At 36.7% G+C, this 15107-nt stretch overlaps 1 protein-coding gene across 1 annotated transcript; it reads right to left on the bottom strand.

The window, feature by feature from the left end:
* Positions 1–11113: 11113 nt before the first annotated feature.
* On the bottom strand, positions 11114–11890 carry LOC104103943 (defensin J1-2). Its single transcript, XM_009611916.4, has 2 exons — positions 11731–11890; positions 11114–11448 (listed from the first exon to the last, which is right to left on the bottom strand). Exons 1-2 carry the CDS (start codon positions 11792–11794, stop codon positions 11279–11281), a joined length of 234 nt encoding a protein of 77 aa, XP_009610211.1. The 5' UTR covers positions 11795–11890; the 3' UTR covers positions 11114–11278.
* Between the last annotated feature and the right edge of the window lie 3217 nt (positions 11891–15107).

Here is a 15107-nt window from a genome sequence, read left to right as displayed (position 1 = left end):
ACTGCCCGAAGGGGCCTCCCGGTCCAACCTAATGCGACCGATTCCTTTGGTTTCGGTTCTAAGTTCTCGAGAACTGAAGAAGAACTTGAAGGGGATGATTATGAAGTTCAAGACCTCGAGACGGCAGCAGATCCACCTACTTCTCCCGAGGGCGCAAATGCTTCTCTTCCCCAAGATTCTGGGGATGCATTAGTTTAGCTTTTTGCTCTCTTTTTTATTTTTTACTTCATACTTTTGTACTTGTTTTGCTTAGCATGTTGTTATATAGAAGTGCTTTTTCATTTAAGTATTGATCAAGTTTTTCTCCTTGCATCGAATTATATGAGGCTTTGGGTGCATATTTCCCGATAGCATTTGGATTTCGGGCATAAGTTCTACCAGAATCAACCCTTTACTGTGAGGGTTTCATAAGAGAGGACCCTCTTATGTTTACGATACTCTTGAAGAGGACGTCTCCTGCTCATTCCGGCACTAGCATTTGAAGTACTTATTTAACTTTCAGATGATAAAATTAATTCATCGTTCGGACAAGAAACAAGATAAGAATAAAATAACTTTACTTTATTCCTTCAATTTTCAAAAGTACATAAGCATTCGTTGTGCTAAAAGAAATTTCCATTACTTGTGCCTAATCTTTACAACTTGTTTTTATGGAGCTGGCCGCGCAACCCCTGGTTCCGATGATACAACTTTGTTCCCGAATTTTGTAGTCCCGTTTCACGTGGCAGTTGTGTTGCCATATTATCATATCATCCCCCAGGGCTTGAATGCGAAGAATGTGAATTTGAACATTGGAAGTCTTGCTCCTTTGAAGATTCCACTAGTGAATGGTTGGATAATCTTTGGTTCGATAGCAAGCTTTGCTTCCCGTTACGAACTTTGCTACAGAGCCAAAGATTACTTAACCACCCCCCAGTGATTTGCACTCGTGAACGGTCGGGTAACCCTTGCCCCGATAGCAAGCTTTGTTTTCCGGTAGGAACTTTGCTATTGAGCAAAAGACTATCTAAGCGTCTCGTAGTGGCTCATTGCTTACATGCCTTGTAATTTAAAGGTCTTATTTTTGCTAACGAAGCTTCCTTCGTAGTATGCTTTCTGTTGCTGCCTCGTTAAAAACCTTGCTAGAAAAATCCAATTGAGACAAAAACTGGACGAAGGGAAAAAGAGTGCAGCACATACTTTCAGTATAGGCGGTGCTCATCAGAAATAATATCTTTTGAGGTGTGCTACATTCTAGTTTCTCGACAATTTTACTCCGTCTTGATTTTCCAATTCCTATGTCCCTTTCCTGGTGACTACTAAAACTCGGTAGGGGCCTTCCCACGTTGGACTTAGTTTTCCTACGTTGAGCTCCCGGGTGTTTTGAGTTACTTTCCTTAAAACAAAGTCTCCTATTTTTAAAAAATGGAGGTTGGCTTTTGAGTTACTGTTCATATCCCTCTGATTTCGATAACAATGGTGGGCTCGACAAATACCTTTTCAAATCTTTCAGATCATGCTGGCATTCTAGAGTCCATTTGAAGTTGTTCTTCTTTTTGAGAAGTGAAAAGAAGTGATGACATTTTTTCGAAGACAGGAAAATGAATCTTCTTAAAGCGGCCAGTCTTCCTGTCAACCTTTGAACCTTTTTCACTTTTGATAAATAGTCAGGGATGTCTTCGACGACTTTAATTTTATCAGGATTGACTTCGATCCCCCTTTGTGACACCATAATCCCCAAGAACTTACCGGATCTGACTCTGAATGCACACTTTTCGGGAGCTTCATGTTGTGCTTCCTTATGATGTCAAAGATTTCTTGCAGGTATTTAAGATGATCACATGCGTTCAAAGGCTTAACCAGCATATCATCTATGGAAACTTCCATGGTTTTACCTATTTATTTCTCAAACATTTTGTTTACAAGCCTCTGATAGGTGGCTACGACGTTCTTTAGCGTGAAATACATCACATTATAACAATATGTGCCTAAGTTTGTTATGAACGAAATTTTTTCCTGATCCTCCGGATTCATCTTGATTTGATTGTACCCGGAGTAAGCATCGAGGAAACACATTAACTTGTACCTGCCCGTTGCATCAATCATTTGATCAATGTTTGTCAATGGGAATGTGTCTTTGGGACACGCCTTATTTAGATCGTTATAGTCTACACACATGCGAAATTTATTATTCTTCTTTGGAACTACTACTACGTTAGCTAGACAGTCATGATACTTTACCTCCCAGATTGAACCGATGTCAAGCAAACGAGTTAACTCCACTTTGATGAATTTGTTTCTGACCTCGGCAATAGGGAATTTTTTCTGCCTCACTGTCACCCCCCGACCTCGGGGAGCATGACCGACGCTCAACCGGGATACCCCGGTCAAGCAAGCCTTTACAATACCTTATACCCGACTCACCCATGTATAAAGAGAAGGATACATTTCATTAATTAGACAATAAGAGGTCATGTGAATGACACCGGTTCATTTCTATTAGTTACGTCATTAACAAGTCTCCAAAATAGTACATTTTACAATCATAGTTAAAGTGGAACATATGACACAATTACAACATTTTTAGTTTACCCTTCCCAAAAATAGATACAACTCACACTATGTCTACGGAGCCTCTAACAGGAACAAAAGAGTGTTATGACAGTGCCAACAATAAGGAACCGACTATACCTTAAAACGCTATGTACAAAGGATAAGAGATACATGATCCCGAAATGAAGTGGGGCTCACCAAGTCAACTGAGAAGAGGTTGTGTTGCTATCACTGATCAATACCACCTGCTATGGAACTACCTGCATCCATTAAAGATGCACCGCCCCCGGCAAAATGGACTTTAGTACATATGAAAAGTACTAGTATGTAAAACTAAACACCCTCTCAATAGAACGGGTAACAATAAACGGACAATAAAACATGAAATCAATAAGAGACTCAAATAGTATCAAGGTGTCAAGTTAGGGGAAAGGTAAATTTCAAATAAGTTTCAGTAATTTAGGTTGGGATATATTTAGCACCGATATACCATCCTGTTTTAGCACGGAGTCCAATCTCAGCCCGACCGGCTAGGCCATCTCACCCCGAGACATACACTCACAATACCACTATGTGTACGATATGGCATCCGATCTCAGCCCGATCGGCTAAACCGTCTCACCACAATGTCGTGTGGGTCGACATCACATCACATCTCGCTAGCTATAATCTCATCCCATTTAAGGGGAAACATCTCACCACATTAGCACGGGGATTTACCCTTCAATCGCTCATACACCAGCACGTGTAGTTTCAGGGTTAGGTTGTTCCGACCTACCCTTCCTTGGTGGCTAAACGATACTCCCAAGACATTTATTATAAAAAGGATTTACCACTCATTTCGTTATCTTTTTCATATCATTCATTTCATTGGCACCAATGTCCATGACGCAATATCATTCTTGGCTTGATGACTGGACATCATATTTCATATTCTCTTCTTTCACTTTCAAATATCATAATGGATAATCAACAACAAGGCCTTTCTAATTATGATTTTAACCACACATTTGAGCAATTTATGGTCTTAAGCATATGTGATTTCTTACACAATTGACATGATAGTTTTCATTAGAAACGATCTTTTAAATCATAACGTAATAACACACAGCTCATACTTAAACCACATTCTCAACAATGACTCAACAGAACAAGAATCTTTGGAATGTATATTGAACGCATATTTATTTTGACACAAGGCTTATTTGGAATAATCAATTTATAATAAGCATCACGAGACTTTCAAGGATATTGTGGGGTTCAATTCTAAGAGAAGAGTTTATCCAACATACCTCGCTTTGAGCTTTTCTTAATTCACTACACAGTTCCAAAATCTTAGAAACTTTGATCTATTTAGAGATATAGCAAAATTAAAAACAAATTAGGAAGGAGTTCATAGTTCCAGCTCACTTGAGTATTTTATCAAACACTAGGTGTGCATTAAGGTTTCAAGGTCCTCCTAAAGTGGATTCTTTCATCGCACTACCTAAAGTTTATCCAAATGAGCTCAACAATCTTCCCACTACCCTTGATGATACATGCATGTAAAATAAATAACTCTCACACCCAAGAATTGCTTGGGTTATTGCCTATTTTCTGTAAAATCATGAAATTGAGGGCTAGGGAGTAGAGCCTTACCTCTAGGATGAAGACCTAGTGAATTTTCTTGTGAATTCTTCAACTTGGAGCAAGAGTTAATGATCAATAAGCTTATGAACTTCCCCTCTCACTCTATAGTAATCCCTCTCTAGAAATATCATATTTTTGCTTCAAAAGTGACCATTTGGCTCAATATATCGAAATAGGGCAGGGTAAAAAATTAGAAAAAATGAAGCCCCGATGCAGATCTGCGATCGCATATGCGGCCGCATAACGCTTCCACATACCTATTATGCGGTCGAATAAATGCGCCGCAAAAGTTTCTTCCGGAATGTTTTTGTGCTGGATCTACGAGGGGTTATGCGGCCTGTAAAATAATTACGCAGCTGCATAATGAACCGCATAATGGTCCAAAAATTTTGCCAAAATTTCTTCCTCGATCTGCGGCAGATATGCGATCCGCAGATCAGTTCTGCGACCGTATAATGGACTGCAGAAACGCCATGTATTTTCAAAAAATTTCTTCAACTCCCCAACGTACTGTTCAACCCAAAAAGTCTGAACCACCCTACAATCATCAACACATAAGACTACTTCGGCACCACGAAACCTCGGGTTTTAGGTAAAATTTTACGGGGCCTTACACTGAACTGAGGAATGTTAGGATCCAGATTTGACTTATGCACATCCACTTCTGGTGGGATACTTGTCATATCCTCATGCGACCACGCAAAATAGTCAGCATTAAATTTAAGAAATTCTATGAATCCTGACATGAGCTCGGGTTTAGTCCTATCCCCAAGTGGAACTTCCTTTCCAAGATATTTTTGAATAACGCCACTTGCTCGAGTTCTTCCGTTGTGGACTTTGTTGCGTCTGTTTTTTCTGGTACCTGGAAATATCTTGGTACCTAAAAAGGGTCTAATGACTCCTCTCCCCTGGTTGACTTTGTTTTACTCAGGAGAAGGCATCAGTTACTGTAATTGCTATGCCGCATGTTCTTTACCTTTGCTATTGGAAACTAAGATTGGGTTCATCTCCCTTGCCACCGGTTGTCTCCACTTATTTTTTTAATTCCCTTCGGAGTTGGTAATTTTAGTAGTTGATGATATGTCGATTACACATCTTTAATCTCATGTAGCCCATATTATTGTCTGCTACTTCAAAAGGGGTCGTCTTCATTACCCCTTCGGCATTCGTAGGCAACATAATCTCTCATCGGATTGTCGCTCTTGCCAAATTGAACCCTACGAGGAGCTTTGTGGTCGGAATGATACTTTCGGTCAGCTTGACTTGCTCCAGCACTCTCAATTAGATAATATTGGCTGAACTTCCTGGGTCCACTAAAACACGTTTGATTTTAAAATCTAAAACATTAAGAGAGATTACCAAGGAGTCTCTTGCTATGAGTCATCGATACCTTCGTCTTTTTCGCTGTCGAGAAACTTACACCATTAATATTGTCCCTCCATCCCCCCCCTAAAAAAAATCATGTTGATCGTTAGACGGGGGGATCTTCTCCCGCTTTTGAGGGTTCCGTATTATCCCGATTGCGGCCGTAGTTGTTCTTAGCCTAGTCGCTTAAGAGTTCTCTGATATGGCCATTTTTCAGCAATGTCGCCACCTCCTCGCGCAAATGTCAGTAGTACCTGGTCCGGTGGCCATTGATCTCATGGTACTCACACCATAAGTTAGGATCCCTCTAACTGGGATCAGATCTCATTGGCCTCGGGAACCATACTTTCTTAATGTTCCTCAAAGTCGATACTAGTTCCACTACGCTGACGTTGAAGTTATATCAAATAGTCTGGGATATGAGGAGTCTCGGGAGACTGATATGTCCTTGTCCTGCAATGATTTGTTACTCTGGTTGCACCGGAAACCTCTATCGCGTCCTTCGGCCCTTTCATAGGGCAAAAATTGACCTCTAGAAGACCATCGATATGTGTCGAAATCATCCTTCAATTCCTCCCTAATCTTCTTCCGGTCCCGACCCTTGGTTGACGTTGGGAAACCAAGCTGGTCATCCTAAATTATTATCTTTGACTCGTACCAGTTGTGAACATCCATCCATGTTATTTCCTGAAACTCGAGCAGACTTTCTTTCAACTTCCGATAAGTGTCAAAACTTCTCGGATTCATCGCTTTAGTAAATGCTTCAGCTGCCCATTCATCTGGTACAACCGATAGCAACATCCTTTCTTTCTGGAATCTGGTCATGAACTCTGCAACAATTCAGACTCTCCTTGTGCAATCTTGAATATGTCGGTCTTTCGGGCATGTACCTTCCTGGCTCAGGCATGGGCCTTGATAAAAGAATCTATGATCATCTCGAAGGAATCTATTAAGTGCTCGGGTAAAAGCGAATACCATGTCAGGCCCCTTTGGTGAGGGCCTCCCCAAATTTCTTCAGTAAGACTAACTCAATCTTATGCAGAGCTGAGTCGTTCCCCATCACTTCTGTTGTATAGGTGGTGATATGCTCCTGAGGATCCGAAGTCCCATCATATTTCGGCACGTCTGACATCTTGAACCGCTTCGGGATCAATTCTTGTGTCGCGCTTGGTTTGAACGACAACTATGTGTATTTCTTTGAATCGGGTCCTTTCAATATTGGCGGTAAACTTAGAAATTGATCCATTCAAGAGTTTATTTCCCTCATAAGCGGCATGAGTTCGGTTTTAAAGGGATCATTCTCATTATTGTTACCGGATTCGCTACCGTTCCCCCCGGCCCTATCGAAGCCGACTTTATCCCTCGGGTTGTTGATTTGGTTTGCGGGAGGAACTAGACCTCATCTATTCGTGTTGTTGGAAGCGCCTGACAACACCTGCCTTAACTCCGTCCGTCATGACCTGATCGTGTAGTGAGAGGTGGCCTATAATAGCCTTTTGTTGCTCCCTCAAAATTCTTACTCTTTCAGCGACGTGCTCGTCTTAAGCATTATCAGGAGTTCCATGTTGAACATGTCGTTCATATTGCCCGCCATGGACTGGCGTGGCCTCATCCCCTTTGTTGCAGGTATCACTGATCGAGTCTTCGTGCTGAGGCTGATTTCCTTGGGCCTCAATGTTGTGTGCAACGTTGACATCGTTATCTGTCATTTCTTATGATTTGTGCTAAGATCAAAGAATTAAACAGGTTAGTAATAGATGGAAGTATCAACTCAATTACGCAACTGTCTAAGTCCTACGGTGGGCGCCAAATTATTTACCCGTAAAACGGTATAGTTAAATTTATACGTGGTTTATAGACAAGCGAATCGATTCGATCCCAAAATAATAAATAAATTAAATAAGAATGTAAGACTTAGCGTTGAAATCAAGATAAGACAACAAAGATCTTGGTTCCGGGAGCAGAGCTTCCGAAGACAGTAATAACGATATTAATAAGCAAGAAAATAAAATATTATTGAGCTTTGAACAATATATTATAGGGTTGTCAAAAAATTCATGTCCATGCAATAACTGTTGAACTCACTATTTATAGTTGCACCTAGGGAACAAAGTCCTAGGATCAAGCCCCTCTTAAATGACAATTATGGAGGTCATTGAAGAATGTGTAACGACAAGCTATGAATGTCATATTCTCTGTAACGGCCTATGTACTTAATGCTATAGAATATTCTCCATTGAATGTTACCGGGTGTCAAGCACTTATTTGTCTTTATGAGCAACATTCCCTTCGGGGACAACCGAGATTGCTGCCTCCGGACTTGATTTCCACCTGTCTCGCTTTCCATCTGTTTCCGGTTCCACGTGTTCCTTAATTATGCAAGTATTTAATATGAACATATTCTGCCATATACATCTATATATGTTGTCACTTAATTGTTAGGATGTATCTTGTGAACTTTGAATGTACTTTGTATCTTATAAAAATGGAATTACCCTATGGAATATACACTTGAAGATAGAAGAAACTTCTCTCGGCCTCTTTACATTTTTTATCTTAATCTTTCAGTACTGCTGGGCTTTTATTATTAGTTTACAATACTTTTAAATAAATTATGTATGGTTTTTAAATGATTGGTATTTAATGCCTAATTATCAAGATAAGGATTGTCACAAAGAAACGTCCAGATGGTAGGGTTGAAGGGTGTTATGGAGATGATGTAAGCTCAAAAGAGTAAACTTTACCTAATATGAAATGGTGAGAACCTATTCCAAGCCTTCTTAGGTTGTATATAATAAGACCAAGGTCTATGGTACAGAGATCAAAAGGCAAATTAGCAAATGATCATACTTCTTTTGAACTAACACGGGATGGAACTTAAAAAAAAAAAAAAAAAAGAAACCCGAGTAACAAACATCATATTTTTTTCCGACAAGATTAAACCTTATTATACACCATTGACGGTGTACCAAGATTTTTATGTTATCAATGTATTTTAAGCTTATTGTATTTGCGAGTTTCAATGGTTCGGTTCGGTCAGTTATTTTATAAAATGTGTACCATATTAATTCTCTGTTTCTCTTCGGTATCAGTACGGTTCAATTAATTTTCGGTATTTTTCTTAAAATATAATGTAAGAGTCACTAATTATAGAAGTTAAAATGTGATAAAATAGGAACTTACTTAAAACTTCAACAAAACTCTCTAGACATTCTTACAGTTTAAAAGATTGAATCAAGGGAATATGAAAGATAACCATAATAGAGATTTTCCCCACTATTCAACTACAGCGTAAGAGAAATTGAGCAAAGCCAAAAACAATTATAGATCACACGAGTTGGAATATACAATAAAAAAAATATAAATCATACGAGAGTACTCAAGATCGATGGAATACATGTGGTTTGCCACTCAAGATGATAGCTAGAACTAATATAAGAGTAGCATAATAAGTTTGAGAGTTGAGACTTTGGACTTTAATTACTTGTTGGCTTGTAAACCTTTTCATTTTTCATAATCACAAGGCCCAAGGAAAAAATTAATGTTTTATTATTTTTAAACTTAATATATAAAATATACTTTTATTACATAAAATTATTCGGGACAGTATTTTTTTGATTTATTTTTAAAAAATTAAAGACATACCCTAATCATCGGTTCGGTTATAGTTTTATATAAAAATTTACGGTTTTATAAGAGAAATCTAATAATCGGTTCGGTCCACTTCGATTGATTTAGTCGGTTTTTAAAAATCCATTGACACCCCTAATTGTACTTATTAAATTATGTATTTAGATCTATTAGTATTAGTTGAAATTTTAATGAATATTCACGTAAATATATTCAGAGGCGGACCTAACTTGGAGGTAGGGAGGTCACCGGAACCCGTTAGCCTCGGCAAAAATACTGAAAAAATATATTATGCACATTTTGTATATACACTAGGGACCCCTCAAATAATTTACCTGGCCCCCTTAAGTAATAAAAGCCGGACATAAGCGCTGGTTTTGTAGCATGCTCAAGTGCTTCAGTTAGTTGATGGACTCAAGTTCGAAACTTCACTCCTTCCCTTTATCTTTTTAATTCAACGATTGTTACTTAGTATACTAATCTACTATTTTTTTTATTTTATCTTTTTTGATTTCTTTAATGCTTGTACCAATACTCAACCTAAATTTTTAACCTTTATAAAAACCCCTCGCTCACCCCTTCCTCAGTCCTTCCCTTTATCTTTTTTAATTCAACGATTGTTTACTTAGTACTAATCTACTACTTTTTTTATTTTATCTTTTCTGATTTCTTTAATGCTTATACCAATACTCAATCTAAATTTTTAACCTTTTTAAAAATCCCTCGCTCACCCCTTTTGCTTAAAAACAAATATTCTTTTTCAATTGATTGTTTTAACCTTTTTTTGTATTTGCTGAACTCTGACTGTGCGAATCAGCGACGATGACTCAGTTTGAGACTCATCTCAGCTGAAACATACCCTTAGTAAGTTTTTTTTTTCTTTTGAAGATATTAAATTAGAAAAATAATCTGCTATCGAACTTTTGCTTTTTGCAAAGAGTCGAGTTAAAAGATAACGCCAAATTAATGTCGTAGCTAGTAGGCATTTGAAAATTGAGTGCTAATGTTAATTTGAAATATTCTTTCGGTGAAGTGTTTGTCTTCAAACAAAATTGTGAAATTAATATAAAAGCAGAACTTCGAATTGGGATATCTTTTATAGGACTAAGGTGAAATTTTGAACTTGTTTAATTTAATTAATACTTGTTCCCATAGTAGTTAGGTTAGGTAGTAAGCCTTAAAATCTTATTATAACTTGAATATTAGAACTGTTTTTATTAACAAAGTAATAAGCATTAAAATCTTATTATAACTTGAACATTGGAACTGTTTTTATTAATAAAGTGTGTAGTATAATAATATTCATTTCGTACAAATGAATTTTGGTCATGGGATAACTTTGTTGTCCACTTGGTAACAGTATGGTATTTACGTATATAAGTAATGATATTTAATAAAATTAAAGTTTGTATTGTTGATAATTTATCATAATTATATGTATTTATACTATGTATTGACTCCCCTTAATTTTCTGATATATTATTTTTATATATTTAAAAATTCCTTAACGAAAATTATGAATCCGTCATTGGCGAGTAATTGGTACGCTTAATATAATAGTGCCCCATAATGCTCAAATTCTGGGTCCGCGCTCCTGCGCGACTAGCTAGGAGTAGTTACTGAATGATTCTTATACTCTAATTATTTGACATAAGTACTACTATATCATCCACGCTAGAAGTTTACTTGTGAATACATATAATACCTCGCGTCTAATCTGGCGGATTTAGTTTTTTTTTGCGGGTGGACGTGAACCCAGGATATTTTTAAAAAACTAGTTATTTTATAAAATTGACATAATATTATATGTATAATAAACATGTTTGAATGGGCCACCAAATTGAATATTAAATTATTTATCCAAAAAAATATAGATTGATAATTTCCGGTTAGTACTTTTTTTTTTTTGGGTTTTTAATAGTGCAACTATGCTCTAGAAATTCTGTACGTGCAACACTGTATAATAGTAGTACTAATAGTAACTGAAAATGTTGGCAATTAAAAGTTGCCAGGAACAGTAATAGCAACCATTAACTCCCAGATGGTGATTCTTATTTCATGACAAGCACAAGAAGAAACGAGAAGATGTTGGTACACATAACAGAAACTCCAGTAAAGTTAATTAACAGTGTCTGGTGCAGAAGCAACGGCGACGGAATCCACGGCAGTGGCCACCGTAAAAGCCCTCTGTATGGCAAACAGAAGCACAGTTGCTCTTACTGAAACACAGTCCTTTGAATCGGTGACTCTGCGACTCACAGGTCCTCGCCTCAGCCACCATCGGTCCCATCTCTGTACATTAACATAACTCACTAAGTTTAGATAAAACTAATATATGCACTTTATATGATACTATTATTTACTCACTAAGTTTAAAACTAATATATGCACTTTATATGATATTATTGTATGTACTTTTTTTAAGTTTTTTCGAAAGCAAGAAGTTTGTTAAACTTAAAACTTATGGTCTGGTTCTGCACCTACAAATGGTACGGTAAGAAAAATTCTGCGAGATCAACCAGAATAGCTTTGTTGCATATCAAGACCAAATAAGAAAGAAAAGAAATTAATTACCAGTAGCAAAAACCAGCATCAGCATAAGGAAAACAGTTGCAACAACTTTGGGATAGCCAGCCATTTCTTTTTTCTTATTTTCTTAAATTTCTTTAGTACTGTATTTCTTTTCTGTGGTGAGTGAAGAGACCACTACTAAATAGGTCTATTTATAGTAGCATAAGCTAAGCCACGGTGTAAGAGGATGAACTTGAACTGTGGGGTGTGTTACTTTGACTAATCTTGAAAGAAAAAGTAAAAGAAAAAACACACATATTATATAAACTGATTTTGATCTTCTATTGAAGATTGCTTCCCATTTTTTACGGTTAAGGCCAATTAATGTTAATATAAAGAATTATTTGCTATCGCCATCAAATAATCAGACGATATAAATTATTTTTACATCGTCAGCATATGAAATTTATAATTATTATTTCTTTGGCGATTGAGCTGTATAATTCTCACATTCTTCCTCAAAGCCTAAAGAAGTAAAAAGAAAATAAAAGTACTAAAAGAAAGAAAAAAATATACTTACTAAAAAGAAAAACATGAAGGTGTGAACATTCACTTTAGATACCTTTGTAAAGGGGCCTCGATTGCTTATGAGTTTGGGAAGTTCTTGTTGGAAAGGTCAGATCATTTGTATGAACGGAGGTGAGTATATCCATCTTTCAATTTGTTTCCTAGCCTAAATTAAGACATACTTTACAAGGGATATCATTTACTTTGAATTGATCATATCATGGATATAATATTTAGATGGTATCATCAATAAAGTTTCAAATAAAAAACTAAAAATCAGTCTATCAATTTCATTGAATTTTATACGTGTTTGATTAGGCACAAAATCTAAGATTTTTTAAAAAGAAATTATGGTTTTAAAAATATAATGACATTCATGGGACTATAAAATTATGTCATTGTGCAGAAATAAGAAGTTTAAAGACAATTATTTCCAAATATGGCAAAATATAATTCTTTTATAAACATGCTAAAAGGAAATAAATATCATATGAAATGGAACACAAAGGGTAATTCTTTTATTATAGAGAAAAATGGTTTAGCATAGAACTATATACAATCCCTTCAATTTGTCTATTTCTTTTGTATTTTTCAAATCAAATATAAATTAATGTTTTAAATATTTTTCTGTTCATTTCCTTTCCTGCTCGTAGTTTCAAAAAAGCAAAACAAAATCACTTCTCATATTTTTTCTTGGTACAAACAAGAACAATCGAGATAAAACTGGAATTCAATACCAGTTTTTACTTATAACTTTCAAGGTGGGTAAAAGGGAGAATCAAATTTGTCAATAGTGTGAATAGCTACTTTGGAGAAATGCTTTTTGACGTTCACCACTGTTCAAGATCTGCGTGCCACAAATACTAACGAAAAAAGAAGCCTCTATTATTGCATTCTTCTTTTCTTAATTTGTAGATATTTACAAAAGAAGTTTTGCCGACGCATGGAGAGGGAATAGAATAAATGTCATGACCTTTGTTCATAATAGTGACTCTATTGAAGAATTTAGACACATCTCTCTTTTGAATTGTGTTTAACCTGATTCTTTAAAATTACTTGAAGCTATCTTTAAAAAATGCTTATGACTAAACAGATTATCCTATCCCTAATCTAATTTGCCGACAGTAGGCAAACATTCGTGGGCCTACAAGGAGCTAGGCTGAGGTATACACGTTCTAATGAACTCTTTTGTCTTATTGTTCCACACTACTTACTTTAAGTTATTTGGATTAAGGGGAATGTTCGTTGGTGTTTTTGTTACATCTATCTTAAACACGGTTAGATGTGATAACAATTGTTTTACCAAAAAATATAATTTTCGGCTAAAACAATTGAGTTTATATAATAATGGGTTAAACTTAGTTAAAAATAATATCTCTAGATGTGAGTTCCAGAAACGTGAATAACATTAGACAGATCTAGTAGTGGGTTGACTACAACAAACATTAATTGTTCTAAAAATTGTGAGCAGTAATGGAGGAAGAACTAATAATGAATAACATTAAATGACATTTTAGTAAATGGGAGAAGTGGTTCATCCAATAAAGGATGAACTAGATGATTGTCCCTCCTAACAATGATGAGTGACAGATAAATCCTAGAATGTTCGAATTATTTTCATATCTGATAGAAAAGTGTGGATTAATATGAACAAGAATTTTGATGAAAGGGTAGTGTTTGTATCTTTATAAAAGAGAGAGAATCTTTTCTCAAAAGTCTATTCTTATCAAATGAATGTTACATGCCTTATATCACTTACTCTTTTTCTATATATATATATATATATATATATATATATATATATATATATATATATATATGAGACATACTCCTAACACACCCTAATAGTACAAGTGCAGAGAATATCCACTAGAATATTCTCTTTAATATTCCACTTTAAAAATGAGTCGTTACAACTCTGCTAATGGTGCTCGATCTCGCCCGTTGTTGACATCTCGACCACAAACCTCGCTGCTTCCTGGTCGACCTCGATTGACCCATTCCTTAGTGTTATATTGCCCTAAATATTTTAGGACAGATTTTGACCTATACAGTTAGTCCCTTCGCTTATTGAGGCCGGCCTCAAACGGCCTTGATGAGCGGATTCTGTTTGTCGTGGTCGAGAAGATTGGACGAGATGGCGACATGGACTTTCATGAGCCGCAACTTTTGGGGTTGCGTCGTTTCTGGATCAAAGTGATGTCATGACATCATGCGTCATTATGGTACGTTTTTTTGATGCTTTGCGTTATTTCGCGTGCGTCTGGTGATTGGATCTACAGCTTCAATATCTGTGGTAGGTAATGATGGCATAATTTCTTGGTTTCGATGTCCGAATTCTTATAAATAGGGATGTGAGGGCACAAACTCGTGTTTTACATATTTCCCATATTGAAACCTTGTGCCTCTTTCTTCTTATTCTATTGTTGTGTATCTTTCCCTACTTTAGAGATCTTCTTTGCGTTTAACTTTTTGTTATTCGAATTTCCTCTATTTCTTTAAAACTATGGTTAAAGTATCTTCTGGTCCTGGTGAGGGAAATGACCCGGCTCCCTTGGCGATGGTCTTGCCTCCTCACGTGGAAGGCGTCTCTGTGGCCGTGTAGGATGAGAACTTTCCCATGGTAGAGGAGATAATTCTTTGTGGTAATAAAGTCAGGTCTGACTTTACAAATGCGCCTGAGGCTGTGCCCGAGATCTTTGAGTCGGCGATGAAAGAGGCCAATTTATTAGAGCTTAGGGCTAAATATGGCATTCCCGCTCATATCGGGTTGGTCCCTGCAGGGCAGGATGTGGCACAAGTCCACCTCCCCTAGGTATTATGCGTTCTACGCCTACCCCTTTCATGTTGGCTACACTCTTCCCCTTCTCCCC

The sequence above is a fragment of the Nicotiana tomentosiformis genome, chromosome 11 (genome assembly GCF_000390325.3).
Source record: "Nicotiana tomentosiformis chromosome 11, ASM39032v3, whole genome shotgun sequence".
Classification (NCBI taxonomy): Eukaryota; Viridiplantae; Streptophyta; class Magnoliopsida; order Solanales; family Solanaceae; genus Nicotiana; species Nicotiana tomentosiformis.
This window is presented reverse-complemented; position numbering and strand designations above follow the sequence as displayed.